The sequence below is a fragment of the Salvelinus fontinalis genome, chromosome 5 (assembly GCF_029448725.1).
Source record: "Salvelinus fontinalis isolate EN_2023a chromosome 5, ASM2944872v1, whole genome shotgun sequence".
Taxonomy (NCBI): Eukaryota; Metazoa; Chordata; class Actinopteri; order Salmoniformes; family Salmonidae; genus Salvelinus; species Salvelinus fontinalis.
In genome coordinates, this window is record NC_074669.1 from 53,760,036 (window position 1) to 53,782,086 (window position 22,051).

General features: G+C 42.2%; 1 protein-coding gene across 2 annotated transcripts; it reads right to left on the reverse strand.

The window, feature by feature from the left end:
• Positions 1-536: 536 nt before the first annotated feature.
• On the reverse strand, positions 537-20,390 carry LOC129855846 (neuromedin-K receptor-like). 2 transcript variants are annotated; one of them, XM_055923908.1, is made up of 5 exons: positions 19,501-20,387; positions 8,148-8,336; positions 5,975-6,125; positions 1,310-1,506; positions 537-1,053 (listed from the first exon to the last, which is right to left on the reverse strand). In XM_055923908.1, the coding sequence occupies exons 1-5, from the start codon at positions 19,863-19,865 to the stop codon at positions 738-740; spliced, it is 1,218 nt and encodes a 405-aa protein (XP_055779883.1). In that variant the 5' UTR covers positions 19,866-20,387; the 3' UTR covers positions 537-737. The 2 variants fall into 2 exon arrangements, with proteins under 2 accessions (XP_055779883.1, XP_055779884.1); XM_055923909.1 differs by lacking the exon at positions 537-1,053 and having other exon boundaries at positions 1,306-1,506; positions 19,501-20,390.
• Between the last annotated feature and the right edge of the window lie 1,661 nt (positions 20,391-22,051).

Genomic DNA, 22,051 nt, shown 5'->3' on the forward strand with positions numbered 1-22,051 from the left:
TGGAACATCCTATCATTCTCATTTATCCTCAGGAAATTGCAGGCTGAAAGAGAAACACTGAATAATCTATCTTGCCCCAGGTGCCTCTCTCTCTAAAAATAATATAATTTCAGGACATACAGTCCACAGCTATTTCAATCTGTGTGGTATCAGTCTGCAGAACTGATGACAAGCTGATAAAGGATGTATGATTATGGTACAGAAAGACACATTAATAAACAATCTGTGTGCAACAACCTTCCCTTTTCATTATTATGTGTTATATATATATATGCCCAACCACCAACCCCTCCTAACAATCTTTCTAGGGGAGCCTGCCTGAGTAATAGATTCATGCCCACACTGGTAAACTACTGGTAAGCTCTGCCTTCATTGCTTAGTCCAGATGTCACGAATCTGCCCGTCGAAACAGCAGCCTACCAGATGTCCAGTCAGTGTCGTGAGGGGGGTTTGGAAATGAGAAAAGGCAGAAACAAAATGCTTTCGAAAGCTAAGCACAATACAAATAAAATCGAAGGAATCTCACTGCATCAAGCCAGCAGAAAATACTTTATACAGAACAACCGCGTTTGCAACAAACTCGCATGAAATACTTGAAATAAATGGCATGAAATAAAATACAAATGTAAAGGCTTGCTTGGAATGTTTGAGGGAAGTTCGGAAGGCGAAATGTTGACAACGGCTTTCCAAACCACTCGTGAACATTCTAGAAGGTGGTCGTGGTCATCATAAACATCTCAGGAGAACCGATCGTCGGCCACATCGGGGTCACTGTAAAGGCTGGACTTGGCTACCTCCGGTTGGTTGCCATGGTTACCATTGTTATCTCCGTTAACACTGGCATTGCCGTGGCAGCTGGAGACTGCCTTTTTGATGCTGTGTTGGCGATTGTTGGTGCTGTTGGTCCCAGTGTTCACGCGGGAGAGGGTGCACATGCTGCCCTGGTGGCCGGATCGGTGGCGGGTGGTGTTGTTGCGCAACTCCAGCTCGTCATAGCTGGATACCCGGATGAACGGGCACCAACAGAACGCCCGCTTGAAGCCCGCCCGGAACCTGTATCCAAACCACAACCCAAACCAGACAGATGAGTGCATTGTTAGATATTTAACATTTGAGAGGTGGCTTATGAATTCTAAAGAAGGTACACTGGTAGCTTTCTCATCTAGTCTTATCCATCTAGCCAGGGATTACCTAGGAACAAAGAAAACAACTTTTTTTTAAACAGAAAATATAAATGAGTTATGGGTACGGCTTATCTTCATCGTATGCTTTGGTGCCTTCTTAACAGTACCCAGGTGCTGGATCCTACCTGCTGTTGAGGCAGCAGTAGATGATGGGGTTGTACATGGTGGAGCTCATGGCCAGCCACAGCACTGACAGGTAGACCTGCTGGATGGACTTCCACCTCATCAGAGCCTTGTTGAGGCCCGTCACGATGAAGTAGACGTGGTACGGCAGCCAGCAGAGGGCGAAGGTCACCACCACAATGATCATCATCTTCACCACCTGGGGGTTAGGAAGGGGATAGTGGGAGGATGGGAGGAATACAGCGACAGGGATGGGGGAGATAGGGTGGAAGAGAGGGAGGGGGAGAAAGCAATGAGAGAAAGAGGAGAGAATAAGAAAATAGGAGTGAGAGAGAGAAAGAGGAAAAAGAAAGTACATTGTCTTTATTCTGTGCTCTGAGACAAGATGTCGATCAAAAATCAACATTTGGTCAGCCACTTCATGTTAGGTTTCACAGAGTGCCTGATTCTGAGATGGACAGAATGTGTGATGCTCAATAGATTCTCACAAGTGTGGGCACCATGATTGATTCATCATCAGGTTGGCGTTTTCATTCCGTCCTAGAAGCCACAGCAATTTAGGATATACTTTTTTCATCATGACAACACCTTTCAAAAGAGCCATTCACACAACCTCAAACTAGAATTGCTTCATTAACACATAAATGATCAGGACTACCATTGATGGTCCAATGGTGTGATACATTTGAGATTGTAGAGCCACAATAGAATTAGGTGTATTCCATAACCTGACAATCTAGAGCGTCACGAAGGAAGCAACTCACTTCAAAGATCCTGTGAATTCCAAGAACTGATTGTGTCATTTCAAATCCTCAAAGAGCATTTCGAAACTTGAAATCAGATCGGCGTTCTCAAAAAGTTTGTACTTTGTTGCCTTATGGAGGAGTTCTGACAAAATTCATCTGATAGAATTGGACTTTTGTCTCTTTAAACTAGACTACACGAAAATCAAAGCTCAGACACGCCTGAACAATGCAAACTGCACTTTGTCCGTCTTGTTAGCGAGGAAGATCTTTGTCCATGTATCCTCACTGTTGTGTTCACTATTGTGTCACTACTGTGTCATCACTATAGCAGGTACGGTAGATCTCATGATATAGGCTACATCCCGAACACTTAAAAGACACACCCTATCCCCTCAGCCCTCAAATTAAGTGGACACTTTTGATAACGTCTGACGACTATACACTTGCAGGACAAGGGGCGAGGGAGGAAGGAATGATTTTGTAATGGACCACCCTTGCCCGGAAATTGGTCACTCATTCATCCCGCGACGATTATGTTTTCAGCCTGTGGTTGCATTATATGCGCTACAGTCAATTATGATTGCATGTCTACTTTGATTGACTATATAATGAATATACGCCTACCGTATGATAGCTAGCCAATTAATTAGCTAACTAACGTTAGCCTGCCTAGCTGGAACATCTGCAGAAGGAGAATGTTTTATGTCTACAATTTCCAAAAGCTAACCAAACAAAAACATCATTACTTTTACGAGACGTGTTTGTGCCGTCATGTGCATTAGTAGCACAATTTCTAACCTTTATACATTCGTTTTTTACTTACACTTGTATGTTGACTGCTCCATATTGACTTTGAGGTTTTAAGTTTCGGCTGACTTTTCTTAGCGGATCATCGCGAATTGAATTATGGCCCTGAAGTGAACATAATTGTACACTCGCAAACCCGGTCAAAAACGAGGGCTGAGGGGCTTACGTTGCGAACTAATCGTTTGGACCGATATCAAAGATGGTGACGGGGATTCCCCCAAGGTCATAAGGCGAGGGTAAGTGGACGAGGGTGTGTATTTTATGAGTTTGGAACTCAGCCTTAGTCTAATCAACTGAACTATGCTCATAATGTCATGTGACAAGATGGCTGCCAGCCATAGAGCATTAGTGATTGTGATCTCCAATGAATGGTCAGTCTGTCAGTCAAAGAGTCTGAGCTCAAAGAAACTCCCCAAAGCCTTTCATATAGATTCTCTTCTGTCACTTTACTCTTTAGATTTAACCTACATTCGCTAAACCTTTGAGATTCTCCATTGAGCATGCATTTTAGTCCAGCACTAGGCTTAATCTGTGTCTGGGAAACTAATGTACAGTGGCGTTGCATGCGAAGCACTAAAATGGTGGAAAAGGCTTTATATACCGATATAACATCCCACAGATCTAGACATCCTAAAGACTTAGATTTGACTACAGTATGTCTCTGGGCTTGGTCATGTTTATGCTAACATCAGGAATATTGACTTGCATTGGTTATGGGCCAAGAATGCAAAATAAGTTTGCATTTGGAGATAGTGGCCATGTGAACAAAACCAAAGCATGAATTGCTCTTTTACCTTGTGCATAGACTGCTTACAGGGTAAGGAAACTAATATGTCATTTTGTTATTTGGCCGAACTATCCTTTTAACTACTACTAGCTGTATACTTCAGCCTCTTAAGGTCGGAATTGAATAGCCTTGATGTAGGAGCTCCGAAGTCAATCTCACTTTGGTGGAGAAGACTCACAGCTGGTGTTAGGCCTTCATCACAGACTAAGGATAGTCATGTAGAGAACAACAACAAGGGCATCTGACGATGAATGATTTGGTCGTGATTGTCTGTTGGTGCAAACATGAACACAACTCCAAAAAAGGCAAAAACCATTAGACGACAGCTGTTTGGGTTAAACAAGTTAGGCTAAGTGAATGAATTTGAAGGTGCTCTTTAGAAGGGTTCATAGTTAATGATTTCATGTATGAAAACATTCCAAAGCACTCTTCGGGTTATGAAATCAGCATTTACATTCTTTGGCTTTTTTAAAGTGGTTTCACAGCTTTGACAAGGGATCACATTGAAACGCAGGTCAAACTTCAGTCATTAACCTCCAACAAGAAAAGGATAGTCAAGTGATCAATCAAGCTGTCAGTTACCTTGTTTATGAACAATAACAATTAGGACCTTATAATCAAGGATCAACTAGCTCCACCTGCATCTTCTGGATGATTAATAATGTGGCATAAAGCTTATGAAGACGTGTCATCTCTTTGGTATGTACAGCGTGTCTGGGACACTGAGTCTAATGACGAGCAAACGGTGCCTGGTAGAATCCTCTTCGGAGCTACATAAAGCAGGAGAAAGGGTGTCCATGACGCATGACACAGCAGGTCACAGGTAGTTGACGCGAGAGCACTGGTGGTCTGCTGAAGATGTCACAGCATGGGTAAATTGAGCCGGCTGGGAACAGATCGCTGACCTCATTAACAATTACTTTTAAACTAACCACCGAGTAGGACCTGACGGTTTGACAATGGGTGACAATCAGCCTAATGAATCTCTCTCAGCCCTCGTCTAGCTACGGTAAAAAGAGTTTGTCAGGGACTTTATTGGCTAATCCAATAAAAAAATTATACTGTCATTTAGCAGACGCTTTTATCCTAAATGACTTCTAGTCTGTATTTGTGGCCCATTCAAACCCACTAAGGAATTGGAACTGTGTATAAGTGCAAGGTTAACTAACCCTCCATCACTGCGTTGCTCAAACTAAATCAAATTTATATGAGGTGCATTTCACGACAAAAAATAAAAACAATCAAAAAGAGAACCAGTTCTGAAATAAGATAAGAGCAAGTAACAACACCAAACATGTGCTGGTGCCGAGGTCAAATGTCAGGCAGGATCACAGGCTACATCGCTGTAAACGATTACGGTTTCATGGCCTCGGCTATCTGTCCAAAACAAAGAACCAGGTGTGTTGATCCCCCGTAATCTGAGTGTAATCCTCATGAATAAAACAATAACAACCCTGAAATACAGTCTGGGTTAACTCACAGGGTGTCCTGGAATAATCCCAATAATTCCCATATCTAGACCTGTCGGATTGGCCGTTGCCTTTCTATAATCTGACCCACATCTGTTAAACCCACATCTGGCCTAATAGATGGTAGTCATATGGGTTCACATTACCCGAATCCTTATGGATAACTGTGGGGACCAGGGGCCATATATATCAAGCATCTCCCGAATAGAAGTGCTGATTTATGACCAGTTTTGCTTTTTAGATCACGATGAATGAGATAACATGGACAGGGGGAACCTGATCCTAGATCAGCGCTCCTACCCTGAGACGCTTGATACATACGGAGCCTGGACTCCAATCGAAGATCAATGATGAGATACACTGTGTCCAGTCAATAGAATGCATTGTCATCTCCAAAGAGGAGACCAATCTCTGTTGTTTGCCTGCATAATGCTGGATTACCTGATGGGTAGCCAAATCCAGTGGGGAATACAGAGAGCTCATTGTGCCATGTACAGCGTCAGTTATTCATTTCAATGGTATAGCTACGTCAATTATTGTAATGACAATGTATTGGGTCAAACACGGAAAAACCCTAAAATCCACCAGAAGCGTATATTCAGTTTATTATTACTATTGTTTGCAGAAATTATTTTCCCATCCGCATTTTTAAAAGGCCTACAGTATTCTACTTCTCACACCAAATGAACTGGAGTGAATGAAACTAAGACAATTGGGACGTCTCATGACTATGCCAGTTAAAATGAATGGCTGAATCTACTTCATTCAATTAATGGTTGACACATTGGTTTACAAATGGAATACACATGCTTTACCAAAGGACGTTATGTGTATAATGGAGTTGTATTTTTGCGTTACCTTCCTCTTGGCTGTGAGCTGGCTGTGGTAGTTATCTGATGCTTCCCCCGGGATCTCTCCTCCCCACAGCGTCACGCCCACAATGGTGTAGGTGATACCCATCACCACTAGGGGCAGCACATACACCAGCACCGTCACAATGATATGATACCTGTATACCAGATGAATAGAAGAATAGATAGCTGTCGGGAAGGAAAAGCAGAGCATTCCTGTGAATGTAATGGAAAACATAGTAATTCTGCAAATTATATTTAATCTAATTCACATTTATATTCATTAGTTTGCTCTCATCGTTAACTAGTCTGCACTTGTTATTTATCTATCTATCTATCTATCTAGGCTAGCTAGATATCCTGTGTGTATGAAATTCCCCTACTCATACGGACTGACATTCCAATTACCCAATCACCACCCAGTTCTCCAGAAGCGGGACACTCAGTTACATTACATTTAAGTCATTTATCAGACGCTCTTATCCAGAGCGACTTACAAATTGGTCACCACCTTATATGAACCTGTGTGCAATCAATGTGGCAACCTGACACACTTTCAGTTAATTCCAGTTGATACAAACAATTATTCAAGGACACGTTTATTCAAAGCACACTGAACAAAAATATAAACGCAACATGCAACAATTTATACGATTTTATTGACTTACAGATCCTATAAGGAAACTATTGAAATAAATTCATTAGGCCCTAGTCTATGGATTTCACATGACTGGAAATACAGATATGCAACTGTGGTCACAGATATCTTGAAAAAAAGGTATGGCCGTGGATCAGAAAACCAACCAGTATCTGGTGTGACCACCATTTGCCTCATGCAGCGCGACACATCTCCTTTGCATAGAGTTGACCAGGCTGTTGATTGTGGCCTATGGAATGTTGTCCCACTCCTTTTCAATGACTGTGAGAAGTTGCTGGATATTGGTGGGAACTGGAACACGCTCGTGCACGTCAATCCAGAGCATCCCAAACATGCTCAATGGGTGGCATGTCTGGTGAGTATGCAGGCCATGGAAGAACTGGGACATTTTCAGCTTCAAAGAATTGTGTACACATCATTGGGACATGGGGCCATGCATTATCCTGCTGAAACATGAGGTGATGGCAGAGGAGGAATGGCACGGCAATGGCCTTCAGGATCTATGTGCATTCAAATTGCCATCGACAAAATGCAATTGTCTTTTATCCGTAGCTTATGCCTGCCCATACCATAACCACACCGTCACCATGGGTCACTCTGTTCACATCATTGACATCAGCAAACTGCTCTCCCACATGATGCCATACACACTGTCTTCCATCTGCAGTTGAGAACTGATTAATGCGTGAAGAGCACACTTCTCCAGCGTGCCAGTGGCCATCGAAGGTGAGCATTTGCCCACTGAAGTCAGTTAGACGTCGCAGTCAAGTCAAGACCCTGATGAGGACGACGAGCACGCAGAGTTTCCCTGAGACGGTTTCTCACAGTTTATACAGAAATTCTTCAGTTGTGTAAACTCACAGTTTCATCAGCTGTCCAGGTGGCTGGTCTCAGACAATCCCGTAGGTGAAGAAGCAGGATGTGGAGGTCCTGGACTGGTATGGTTGCACATGGTCTGCGGTTGTGGGGCCTGTGGGACGTACTGCCAAATTTTCTAAAACGACGTTGGAGGTGGCTTATGAGAAATTAACATTTAATTATCTGGCAACAGCTCTGGTGGACATTCCTGCAGTCAGCATGCCAATTGCGCGCTCCCTCAAAACTTGAGACATCTGTGGCATTGTGTTGTGTGACAAAACTACACATTTTAGAGTAACCTTTTATTGCCCCCAGCACAAGGTGCACCTGTGTAATGATCATCCTGTTTAATCAGCTTCTTGATATGCCACACCTGTCAGGTGGATGGATTATCTTGGCAAAGGAGAAATGCTCACTAACAGGGATGTAAACAAATGTGTCCACAACAAACAGGGATGTACATTTGTTTTGAGAAATAAACTTTTTGTGCAAATGGAACATTTGTGAACTTTTATTTCAGCTCATGAAACATTGGACCAACACTTTACATGTTTCATTACCAATCAACCCAAAACTGTTTTCAGATCAGCGAAGAGGAACAAGAGGAGGTGAGTCAAGGAAGCCACTTTAGAATATTGAGATGCACCCGGAGTGTCTCACTCACATGAAGGAGTCGTCTGATGACCGGGGCCAAGCCACGTAGCAGATTGTCCGGCGGGGCAGGATGCGGATGGTGGAGTAGAAGCAGAGGGGGAAGGCCAGCACCACGGCCAGCGCCCAGATACACAAGATCACCACCTTGGTGGCTGTGGCCGACAGCCGGGGTTTCAGCGGGTGGATGATGGCCATGTACCTGCGAAGATGTCAGATGAAATCAAAGCAAGCTTTATTTATATAGCACATGTCAGACATGTATGTGATGCAATGCGCTTCACAGGAAAAAACATGAATAAAAAAACGATGAAAATAAAACAAGAAATATTTACTAAACTGAAAGACTAAAAAAGCACCCTAAGGAAAAGCAAAGCTAAAAAGGTGTGTTTTAAGATATATTTGAAATACAGTACCAGTCAGAAGTTTGGACACACCTACTCATTCCAGAGTTTTTCAATTATTTTCTTATTTTTTTTACATTGTAGAATAATAGTGAAGACATCAAAACTATGAAATAACACATATGGAATCATGTACAAACCAAAAAAGTGTATTTTTTTTTTTAATGGTTGAGATTCTTCAAAGTAACCACCCTTTGCCTTGATGACAGCTTTGCATACTCTTAGCATTCTCTCAACCAGCTTCACGAGGTAGTCACCTGGAACATATTTCAATTAACACGTGTACCTTGTTAAAAGTAAATTTGTGGAATTTCTTTCCTTAATGCGCTTGAGCCAATCAGTTATGTTGTGACAAGGTAGGGTTGGTATAGAGAAGATAGCTCTACTTGGTAAAATACCAAGTCCATATTATGGCAAGAACAGCTCAAATAAGCAAAGAGAAACAACAGTCCATCATTAGTTTAAGACATGAAGGTCAGTCAAGCCAGAAAATTGAAAGAACTTTTAAAGTTTCAGCCAAGTGCAGTCGCAAAAACCATCAAGCTCTATGTTGAAACTGGCTCTCATGAGGACCGCCACAGGAAAGGAAGACCGAGAATTGCCTCTGTTGCAGAGGATACATTCATTAGTTACCAGCCTCAAACATCAACTGTTCAGAGGAGACTGCATGAATCAGGCCTTCATGGTCGAATTGCTGCAAGTAAACCACTACTAAAGGATATCAATAAGAAGGAGAGACTTGCTTCGGGTAAGAAACACGAGCAATGGACATTAGACCGGTGGAAATCTGTCCTTTGGTCTGATGAGTCCATATTTGTTTTTCAACAGGACAATGACCCAACACACCTCTAGGCTGTGTAAGGGCTATTTGACCAAGAAGGAAAGTGAAGGAGTGCTGCGTCAGATGACCTGGCCTCCACAATCACCCGACCTCAACCCAATTGAGATGGTTTGGGATGAGTTGGACCGCAGAGTGAAGGAAAAGCAGCCAACAAGTGCTCAACATATGTGGGAACTCCTTCAAGACTGTTGGAAAAGCACTCCAGGTGAAGCTGGAGAGAATGCCAAGAGTGTGCAAAGCTGTCATCAAGGCAATGATTGGCTACTTTGAAGAATCTCAAATATAAAATATATTTTGATTTGTTTAACACTTTTTTGGTTAGTACATGATTTCATATGTGTTATTTCATAGTTTGATGTATTCTCTGTTATTATACAATGTAGAAAATAGTCAAAATAAAGAAAAACCCCTGAATGAGTAGGGTGTGTCCAGACTTTGGTACTGTATGTTCACAGTTTCAGCCCCCCTCAGGTTCTTTGGCAGGCTATTCCAGAGGCTGGGTGCATAGTAACTAAAGGCTGCCTCTCCATGCCTCTTGGTCCTGGGCATTGGGATAGTTTAAAGGTCAATGCCAAAGGACCTGAGAGACCTACTGGGTACATAACTCAAACGCATGTCTGATATGTATTGGGGTGCTGTCACGTTCCGGACCTGTTTTTCCTTTTTCTTGTGTTTATTTAGTTGGTCAGGGCGTGAGTTGGGGTGGGTTGTCGAGGTGTTATTTTCTTGTTGGGTTGTTTGTGTTCAGCCGGGTATGATTCTCAATCAGAGACAGCTGTCAATCGTTGTCCCTGATTGAGAATCATACTTAGGCTGCCTGTGATTCACGTGGTGGCTGTGGGTGGTTGTATCTCGTGTCTGTGTTTGTACCACACGGGACTGTTTGCGGTTTGTCACGTTTGTTGTTTTGGTTATGTATAAGTGTTCGTTCTACGTTAATTAAAGATGAACACTTTCCACTCGGCATATTGGTTGTATCCTTCTCGCCTCTCCTCCTCGTCCGAGGAGGAGGATTACGACGATCGTTACAGAACCACCCACCATTCTAGGACCAAGCGGAGTGGAGAAGGGAGGCGACAGCAGTGGGAAAAAACCCAGGACTCCTGGACTTGGGAGGAGATCCTGGACGGCAAAGGACCCTGGGCTCAGCCAGGGGAATATCGCCGTCCCAAGGCGGAGTTGGAGGCAGCGAAGGCAGAGAGGCGCTGGTATGAGGATGCAGCGCGGCGACGCGGTTGGGAGCCCGAGAGTCAGACCCAAAAATGTATTGTGGGGGGGGGGGGGGGGGGGCACACGAGGAGTGTGGCAAAGCCGGGTAGGATACCTGACCTACAGGTGCACAATTGTGGATTGATTTAAAAACCAATAGAATAATCTTAAAATGAATTATTAAACTCACAGGCATCCAGTGCAGAGACTTTTAAACCGGTGTAGTGTGTGCTCTGCGTCTGGTATTGGTCAGTTCCCATGCTCTAGCGTTCTGCATGTTTTGCAGTTGGCCAATGTCTTTCTTTGGTAGACCAGACAGGAGAGCATTACAGTAGGCAAGCCTGCTTTTAATAAAAGCATGGATTAGTCTCGCTGTATCAGCCTGAGAGAGAAACGGCTGTGCCTTGGCAATGTTCCTTAGGTGGTAAAAAGCTATTTGGTCACATTCCTAATGTATGATTTGAAATTTAGTTCAGAATCTAAAATGACACCTACATTTTTACCTGGTGTTTTATCTTATTTGACCGTTATTTAAAATATGCGGACAGATTCTGTGTGCTTTGGCTCCAATAATAAGTACCTCAGGTCTTATCTTGATTTAGCTGGAGGAAGTTGTGAACCATCCAAGTATTTAAATCACTAATACAGTCTAATAATTTATCTGCGGAGCTAAAATGCTCTGGTGACACAGATGTACAAAGCTGTGTATCGTCTGCGTAGCAGTGAAAAACAATGTTGTGCTTTCTGATGACGGTGTCAAGGGGCAACATATAAACTCAACAGTACTGAACCGAAAATTGAACCTAGTGGAACGCCACATGGGATATGTATTTTCTCTGAGTTATGTTCACTAAGGTTGACAAAAAACTCTTGACCGGTTAAAAGAGGTCCTAAACCAATTTAGAACTGGACCGGAGAGACCAACCCACACCCAAGGACAGAGAGCTGTTCAGCGTCAGTGTTGGCTCTCAGATCATTTGTCACTTTACCTTAGGCTGTCCTGTGCTGTGGTGGGCAAGAAAACCAGATTAGATTTTTTTTTTGCTGTTTAAAAAACAATTTCTCCAGAATTTTGCTCAATAATGGAAGGTTGGAGATTGGCTGGAAATTGCTAAGAGCTGAAGAATCTAGATGACTTTTCTTCAGAAGGGGTTCACCATAGCAGTTTTTAGTGCAGTGGGGAAAGTGGAGTGAGTGATTATCAATAGCTTGTACTTCAGTGGGTATAGTGGGTATAGGATCGATAAGGCAGGTAGAAGGCTTATTTTGTGATATCACTTTCCTGAGCATGTCTGTGTCAACCAGGGAAAATAACTTCATAGTGCCTTTGCGTGGTAGGCTCTGGCACATATCATCACACTTCTCATCAGGTCTTGCTTGACTGATACCCAGCCCAATGTTTTGTTATCTTATCTCTGAAATATGCCACAAACTCATCACAGTTAGATGTGGAGGAAAGTTCATATAGTTTTGCGGGGGTAGGATTTATCAGCCCATCCATTGTCAAGAACAGCACTCTCAAATTATTCTGATAATTGGTGATCAGGTTAGAGAAATGAGCTTGTCTGGCATTTCAAATTGCCTTGTTATATATGCCAAGTTGCTCTCTCAGAATAATGGACCTGCAACTTTGACTCTCGACTTCCGCTCTGCCTTTCTACAATTGATCTTAAATTTGAAAGTTTCCTCATTCCGTTTGGATGTGGCCTTTTTCAACCTTGCTGGAGCTATGGCATCAATGATTGGCCTTAATTTGCTATTCAAGTTAACTACAGTTGAAGTCAGAATTTTACAAACACTTGGGTTGAAGTCAATAAAACTTGTTTTTCAACCACTCCACAAATTTCTTGTTAATTAACAAACTATAGTTTTGGCAAGTCGGTTAGGACATCTACTTTGTGCATGACACAAGTAATTTTTGTTTACAGACAGATTATTTCCCTTATAAATCACTGTATCACAATTCCAGTGGGTCAGAAGTTTACATACACTAAGTTCACTGTGCCTTTAAACAGCTTGGAAAATTTCAGAAAATTATGTCATGGCTTTAGAAGCTTCTGCTAGGCAAATTGACATAATTTGAGTCAATTGGAGGTGTGCCTGTGGATGCATTTCAAGGCCTACCTTCAAACTCAGTGTCTCTTTGCTGGACATCATGGGGAAATCAATAGAAATCAGCCAAGACCTCAGGAAAAGTCTGGTTCATCCTTGGGAGCAATTTCCAAACACCTGAAGGTACCACATTCATTTGTACAAACAATAGTATGCAAGTATAAACACCATGGGACCACGCAGCTGTCATACAGCTCAGGAAGGAGATGCGTTCTGTTTCCTAGAGATGAACGTACTTTGGTGCGAAAAGTGCAAATCAATCCCAGAACAACAGCAAAGGGCCTTGTGAAGATGCTGGAGGAAGCAGGTACAAAATTATCTATATCCACAGTAAAAACAAGTCCTATATCGACATAACCTGAAAGGCTGCTCAGCAAGGAAGAAGCCACTGCTCCAAAACCGCAATAAAAAAAGCCAGACTACGGTTTGCAACTGCACATGGGGACAAAGATCGTACTTTTTGGAGAAATGTCCTCTCGTCTGGTGAAACAAAGAACTGTTTGGCCATAATGACCATCGTTATGTTTGGAGTAAAAAGGGGGAGGCTTGCAAGCTGAAGAACACCATCTCAATCGTGAAGCACGATTGTGGCAGCATCATGTTGTGGGGGTGGTACCATCATGTTGTGGGGATGCTTTGCTGCAGGAGGGACTGGTGCACTTCACAAAACAGATAGCATCATGAGACAGGAAAATTATGTGGATATATTGAAGCAACATCTCAAGACATCAGTCAGGAAGTTAAAGTTTGGTCACAAATGGGTCTTCCAAATGGACAATGACCCCAAGCATACTTCCAAAGTTGTGGCAAAATGGCTTAAGGACAACAAAGTCAAGGTATTGGAGTGGCCATCACAAAGTCCTGACCTCAATCCTATAGAAAATTTGTGGGCAGAACTGAAAAAGCGTGTGCCTACACACCTAACTCAGTTACACCAGCTCTGTCAGGAGGAATGGGCCAAAATGCACGCAACTTATTATGGGAAGCTTGTGGAAGGCTACCCGAAACATTTGACCCAAGTTAAACAATTTAGAGGCAATTCTACCAAATACTAATTGAGTGTATGTAAACTTCTGACCCACTGGGAATGTGATGAAAGAAATGAAAGCTGAAATAAATCATTCTCTCTACTATTATTCTGACATTTCACATTCTTAAAATAAAGTGGTGTTCCTAACTGACCTAAGACAGGGATTTTTTACTAGGATTAAATGTCAGGAATTGTGAAAACCTGAGTTTAAATATCTTTGGCAAAGGTGTATGTAAACTTCCGACTTCAACTGTAAATCATCGCAAGAGGACGGCAGAATAGTGGATGGTGTATTGTTCGTACACTCAATAAACTTCAGAGGTAAGATAGCCTTTTTTCTAATGTGTTCAGTATTACCCTGCGCCATGGGCAACAAAAACATTTTAAAAAAATACACCAATGGTGATCAGATAAAGCAACATAAACAATAGAGGATTTGTCAATAGAAAGCCACTCTGTAATAATCAGGCCCGGAGTAAGGCCACAGTTATGGGTGGGCCCAGTAACATGTGGATAAAGTATGTAGAGCTCAAAAGATTAATCAATTCAATGGCCTTGGAGTCAGTCTCTTTGCCAACATGAATATGAAAAATCGCCCAACACAATCATTTTATCATAGTTCTCAAGGACAACAGACAATTCTTCAGAGACATCAGTAAAAAATAATGCGAGGCAGTACTTTGGTGGCCTAGACAGGGTTATAGCCAGCACTGGTGGCTGACATTTAAACAGTATAGCAGGATGGTCAAAAGACCCAAAGTCGTCAAATGAAATGCCCTTACAGCTGAGAGCATTAGTAAAAAAATGGAGTCTGAACCCCCCCCCCACCTTTTCCCCTTTTCTGGGGCGAGGCTTCAATAAGAGCAGCACTACAGTCTGAAGACAGCCATGTTTCAGTGAGAAAAATGCAATCAACTTTGCGCTCAGTAATGAGGTAATTCACGAGAAAGGTTTTACTAGTGTTTGCTCTAGGATTTAAATGTGCCATATTCAATGAGTATGGGCCACTCTGCCCCTGGGGCATCTGCCGTGAGGTAACCAATGGAATAACAACCAAATGATTAACGTTCCAACCACTTTTTTCCTCCAATCTATCAGAATGGTAAGATATGACACACGGTGTTAGAGGAACATAAATGAGGTTACACACAATAACCATAGAGCCATTTCTACAGGACTTGATGTACTTTCGAAAGTCCTCTGTTGCTTATTCTGACAGGGAGGACTGGAGCACTACCTCGCTTCCTCTTCCGTCTCCGGTGAAATGATATTAGGTCAAAGTTCAAAGATCATGGTTGATTTGGTATTTTGTTCCTCCATACACTGCTTGCTTTAGAGGTTAGACTTAAAAAAATGGTTGAATAGAGCGTACAACATAACTACAGTTAATGCATACAATTTAGTATGCAGGACCCACTGGGCACACACTGGTTGAATCAATGTAATTTCCACATAATTTCAATGAAATTACAATGAAACCAATGTGGAATAGACGTTGAATTGACATCTGTGCCAAGTGGGAAATGTCTTGTTGTACAACTGCATTCTTTAAAGGTCTCATTTACAAAAATATTTGGCGGTGGCTGTGTTTGATCAAATATAAAAGCGACAAAAAAGAGGATGAGATGCGAGTATTGTTTCTGTCTCACTGGAGAGTTCTAAGTGTTGTCAAACATTGAGGCCTCCATTTTCCGAATGTGAGTTAAACAAGCTCGTCTTGACAAAAGCCAGAGACCAGGTTGAAATACTACGATGTCAAATCAAACAGTAAATAAAAGACCAATCTTCTCTGGAGCGGCCACCATTAGGATAGTAAGGTGTGTGTGTGTGTGTGTCTGTGCCCAATTTCAGATTGCTCAGGTACTCAAAACAAAGGATGCCCCATGTGGAGCCAGTTCTGTTTGATTGACTCTTTGACTCTTCCCAGTCTATCTTTAATTGGATCCAACAGTGCTGTTTATTTGGTTTCCAGCATACAAAGATTCCATTTCCCCAGAATTTACTGCTAGACTGTCAGGTTTCATCCTCAGACCTTACCTTTCCGTCTGTCTGCTTGTCCCTATGTGTGTGTGTGTGTGTGTATGTATGTGCGTGCATGAGAGTTTACCTGTGTGTGTGTGTGTGTGTGTGTGTGTGTGTGTGTGTGTGTATGAGAGTATACCTGTGCTGTGTGTGTGTGGGTGCTCTGTCTTTGATTCTGTGTATCAAAGGCCCACAGTAGGCCTATAAGTGGTCAGGTCGTGGTCATGCCAATGCAGGTGCGGATTAACTCCTTTGACTAACTTCAAAGTCAGATGAAAAGATATGTTGGACTGCAGTCCTACTGTGCAACACAACTTGTAAAGGTATAGAGTTGACCTCCAGACACCTGGGGCCTCATTTATTTCTGTTTTGATGTTAAGGTTATAAAAAAAAACTGTCATAAATAATGCACTGCGCCAAATTATTAGCAGGCTACCGTTATTTGACTGAATTCTGAAAAAGTGGGACACTTTGCATTTCCGTCTCCTGTAACCTCTTCAGACATCTATCCAACACATGATGCATTTTCTGAAATCCTCAGATGTTTCTGTTGAGGTGTGGGCAGAATGTTTTAATCTTTAGCGGTGACTTTTTTTTAAACAAAAAATGCATGCCTAGGCCGCCTATAGCAGTTGCCAAACACTGGCTGCACATTCTGCAAGATTGTCGATTGAACAATTTAAAAGTACATGCTGCTTATAGCCCGCGCTTCTATGCAAAAGACAAATTGTTTTTCAATATTTTGTTTGTCAATACATGATTGTGTTTCTATCTCCTGCCTTGGTCTATGCTCTGAGATTAAATAGTATATGTCGCGCTCCTATCGCACAGCAATATTGCAGCCTAACGTTACGGTCATAGGCTACCGGTCTATTTACTTTTGAGCATGGTTGGCTATTAAATGAGCGATGGATAAATGGTAGCCTTCTATTTGTTGTATAGAGGGAATAAACTAGTTATGTCAGAAAAGTAGAGACATGCCTTGCTATATGATTATGATTTAGGCCTATATAATTGAAGTAAATACAGGCTATTAGGTGAGATGCTGCTATGTAATCTTCTTCCAAATGGCAAATGCATCTGTTTTATATAGGCATACGTCTTAGTGTTTTTATTAGCCTACCATTATTATAATTCCTGTGCATCAAACACCTCAATGTTCCTCAAAATAACAATATTTGCTTGCAATACAGTTGATCAACCACTAGAAGTTCTGAGTATGCATGGTCTTAGATATGCATGGAGATACAGTTGAAGTCGGAAGTTTACATACACCTTAGCCAAATACATTTAAACTCAGTTTCACTATTCCTGACATTTAATCCAAGTAAAAATTCCCTGTTTTAGGTCAGTTAGGATCACCATTTTATTTTAATAATGTGAAATGTCAGAATAGTAGTAGAGAGAATGATTTATTTCAGGTTTTATTTCTTTTATCACATTCCCAGTGGGTCAGAAGTTTACATACACTTAATTAGTATTTGTTAGTATTGCCTTTAAATTGTTTAACTGGGGTCAAACGTTTCAGGTAGCCTTCCACAAGCTTCCCACAGTAAGTTGGGTGAATTTTGGCCCATTCCTCCTGACAGAGCTGGTGTAACTGAGTCAGGTTTGTAGGCCTCCTTGCTTGTACACGGTTTTTCAGTTCTGCCCATACATTTTCTATGGGATTGAGGTCAGGGATTTGTGATGGCCACTCCAATATCTTGACTTTGTTGTTAAGCCATTTTGCCACAACTTTGGAAGTATGCTTGGGGTCATTGTCCATTTGGAAGACCCATTTGCGACCAAGCTTTAACTTCCTGACTGATGTCTTGAGATGTTGCTTCAATATATCCACATAATTTTCCTGTCTTATGATGCCATCTGTTTTGTGAAGTGCACCAGTCCCTCCTGCAGCAAAGCACCCCACAACACGATGCTGCCACCCCCGTGCTTCTTGGTTGGGATGGTGTTCTTCGGGTTGCAAGCCTCCCCCTTTTTCCTCCAAACATAATGATGGTCATTATGGCCAAACAGTTCTATTTTTGTTTCATCAGACCAGAGGATATTTCGCCAAAAAGCACGATCTTGGTCTCCATGTGCAGTTGCAAACTGTAGTCTGGCTTTTTTATGGCGGTTTTGGAGCAGTGGCTTCTTCCTTGCTGAGCGGCCTTTCAGGTTGTCGACTCGTTTTACTGTGGATATAGATACTTTTGTACCTGTTTCCTCCAGCATCTTCACAAGGTCCTTTGCTGTTGTTCTGGGATTGATTTGCACTTTTCACACCAAAGCACGTTCATCTCTAGGAGACAGAACGCGTCTCCTTCCTGAGCGGTATGACGGCTACGTGGTCCCATGGTGTTTATACTTGCGTACTATTGTTTGTACAGATGAACGTGGTACCTTCAGGCGTTTGGAAATTACTCCCAATGATGAACCAGACTTGTGGAGGTCTACAATTTTTTTTCTGAGGTCTTGGCTGATTTTTTAAATATTTTCCCATGATGTCAAGCAAAGAGGCACTGAGTTTGAAGGTAGGCCTTGAAATGCATCCACAGGTACACCTCCAATTGACTCAAATGATGTCAATTAGCCTATCAGAAGCTTCTAAAGCGATGACATCATTTTCTGGTATTTTCCAAGCTGTTTAAAAGCACAGTCAATTTAGTGTGTGTAAACTTCTGACCCACTGGAATTGTGATACAGTGAATGGTAAGTGAAATAATCTGTCTAAACAATTGTTGGAAAAATTACTTGTGTCATGCACAAAGTATATGTCCTAACCGACTTGCCAAAACTATAGTTTGTTAACAAGGAATTTGTGGAGTGGTTAAAAAATGAGTTTTAATGACTCCAACCCAAGTATTTGTAAAATTCCAACTTCAACTCCACACACTTTCCCGTCTTCAAAATGGATAAATACCAACTTTTATAGGAAAACTGGCACACGTGAGATTTAATCTTTTTTGTCCAAATGCACCTCTGATAAATGAGTCCCGGCGATGTTTTGCCCCGAGAAGAAGCACAGCAGGGTAAATTGCATGTGTGTTGGTGTGAGTTTAGCTTTCATATAAGCACTCTTGCCACAAAGCCATTATTTCACTGCAGGTACTCCAATTGAATTATTTAATCAGCACGTACCTCCACAATGATAGGTTGGCTGCACAGTGGAGCTCATTAGAAGTACTCCGGCTCTTTTTATACACCAACTGAGTAATGAAATGCGTGATCAAATCCTCATGAACCTCAAGTGTTTTCTAATGTTGAATGCATACCAAATGGAACCCTATTCCCTTTATAGTGCAGTACCTTTGCCCAGCACGCATAGGGCTCAAAAGTAGTGCAATATATAGGGAAAGGGGTGCCATTTGGCATACAATTTGTCGCAGGTTCTTTATTGGCTAGATTAGTGGATTTAAAGCTACATTCAGTTCATTCTCATTTTGACAGAATGTAAGGAGAGGGTTGGTTTCCCACATGTGTTTGTGTGTGTGAACCTGTATCCATACATAGCATGCATACCAGGCTATTATGATGTATGAAAATGGTGGCATCTGAGCAACATCGGGTGTCTTGTCATACAATTAGGCCTACCTTTTTCTCATTTGATTTAAGGGGTTTGGTTATTGAATCAGTACATTAGGCTATTATACATGAAACCGGAGTAGCGTTAAACAAATAATAACAAATTGTCACATTTAATATAGGCCAATACAAATCAATTCACCAAATGTATGAAATTGAAGTTGATGTCTCCAGAGCTCACCTGTCGACTGCTATTGCGCTCATTGAATAGATGCTTGAAAACACTGCTGTGACTGGGAAAAAGTTGTGGAACTTGCAGTATGATTCTCCAAAGTACCAATTGCCGTGAGCAGCATATATGAAATTAATCAACGTGTTGAACGCGGCCATTGATGCGTCAGAGAAAGCCAAGTTGAGTAAAAAGTAGTTTGTCACGGTCCGCATCCTCTTGTGCGCCAATACGATCCAAATCACTATCAGGTTCCCAAAAACTGCCACGGCGAGCACAAGGCTGTACGCGACCGACCATAGCACGATGCGCCAAGGCGGTTGTACAAACTGATTTGTAAAGGTCCTAGTTGTGTTTGATCCGTTTGCCGCAGCCATTCCTCTAGTCACCCTGACGATATTTACTTGGATTCAATGCCTGGAGGTGGCAGCAGTTGAATTGGCACACACCTTCGCAGCGCACCAAAACGCGCAAGTGCTCTGCTCAATACGGTCACGTTTAAGTCCCTCTTCATTTATATTGTTGTTCCCGTCAATACAGGGCCAACGCGTTTGGGAGACAGTCGTGACAACTCCAATAAATAATTGACACTTGAAGAGCGCGGAACTTCTGCTCTACATGATAGAGTACTACTTAAATAGGCTACCGATTATTTTCGAACAGTTCTTTGGAAACAGAGATGATCCTTTGTTTTCGCTACGCATAAGTGAACGTATCCTAGAGATCTGCGCAGCAGTAGGATCCAGTCGTGCGCTGCGCGTAGGGAATCAATCAGGTGTTGTTCCATTAAATTCCCTCACGTCACACTCCACTCCCCTTTCTAATAACAACCTGTCATTCACTTGAACTGTAGACCGTTCAGCTACGCTTTCATACAAACGAGACATAAACATATGGCAAGCATGGAGTTTGATGGCGAGTCACTTATAAATGCCTTACATAATCACGATGAACGACATGCACGCATCAGGCACTGATTAAAGGCCTGCCACATCTGTTGCCTCCATTGACTGAGTCGTTAATTTCACTCATGGTACATCTCCGTGATCAAAGGGCCTTTGTCACTGCAAGTATTGAAAATATAAGTTTATTGACTAAGTTTATTAAACGGTCATATTTGATAAATGTGTCTAGTATCTCTGAAATGTGTTGTTTTTACCCTAAATAGCTCTTAATTCCCAAGATCGATTTTCAATAGATGCATCTGCCAAGGCCTTACCACCAAAATGAGTGCAGTTCCCAATAGGCCTATGTCAACCTTTTCGGGATGGACTGACTCTATGATCCTAATGCCCTCTTTCAAAACAATCAATCGAACTTTCGAAGTACCAAACCAATATGTATTTTTGAAGCTTCAGCTTTTGAGTTGTGACTTATTACCTTCTATCTCATAATAAAAGTCACATTATCTGAACGCTACACAGCCCCCCTCGATATTCAACAGCATCCAAACCACCAAGCGTCCTCATTTGTGTCACCTAAGCAGCGTGGAAAGGACAGAGGGGCTTCATCCCAAACGGCACCCCATTCCCATTATAGTGAATCGCTTTGGGTGCGCTGGTCAATAGTGGTGCACTATGGAATAGGGTGCTATTTGGGACACGCACAGGGGCAGGTGGGAAAAGTGCCTTTTATCCACTGATCCACATGCTCAGTATGAAAAAGTAGAAAAGATGACGCCACACCGACGTTAAGACATTAATGTTCCCGACCACAGGTGTTCACTGCAGAGGGAGTCCTGCCAATTAGGCTTCTCTCTCCCCTTCTCCTGGTGGGTTCCCATAGCAATTATGCATGATTACACCTGATGGGTTCCCCTGGCAATTAGGCAGGATTACACCTGATGTGCCCCTTTTTAATGAGTTATATAACTGTCTGTGCTCCTTCCTAGCTGGATTACTTATGGGGAGCTGAAAGGGCCATCTTCTGGTGGTGTGGGAATAGAGTGGGGTGACTTGCGTGCACACACACACCTGCCCAACAGAAAAATGGAAGCTATTCTATTGTATAGTATTCTATTACATTCCATTCTCTGAAATGGAAAGATGGAACAGTTCAAATCTCTCACACATTCCTATACTTTACACAAAAGGCCTAAAAAGGCGATACATATACAACTATTAGGATGCTCAATGTCTATCTATCCTCTCTTGCCCTCTTTTCCAACGCATAATACAATGCAAACTTAACCATAAGGCTCTGCTCTGTTTATAATAGCTTAATCTACTCCTCAACTAATCTTAATGTCTGTCATTCTACAGATTGCGACCGCAGGGGAGATGAGTCTGATTCTGTTTGAACGGTCATTGTGTGAAACGACTCTGTCAATCGGCTCTTTCAGTCCACCTGGTATAAGTGGCGTGGTCTATCATGGGAGAACGATAGCTAGCCTTGGGAGAAAATGGAGTTGGAATTGGATGGCTGGTAAGAGGTTGTTACCATAGCCTTTGACCTGCCTCATTTCTAGAACTGTGTAGGAGAGGTGTAGAGATTAGTCTCTCACCAATGGGATGTTAATAAATGTATGTTGATTGGGATGTTTGCTAAATGGCATACAATGAGT

Excerpts from the sequence above, each read along its gene's own strand:
- LOC129855846 (XM_055923908.1), bottom strand. The coding sequence starts at position 19,865 with ATGGCTGCGGCAAACGGATCAAACACAACTAGGACCTTTACAAATCAG. Across the intron at positions 8,337-19,500 it reads AGCGCAATAGCAGTCGACAG|GTACATGGCCATCATCCACC; the intron begins GTGAGCTCTGGA and ends ACATCTTCGCAG. Across the intron at positions 6,126-8,147 it reads TCATCAGACGACTCCTTCAT|GTATCATATCATTGTGACGG; the intron begins GTGAGTGAGACA and ends TCTGGTATACAG.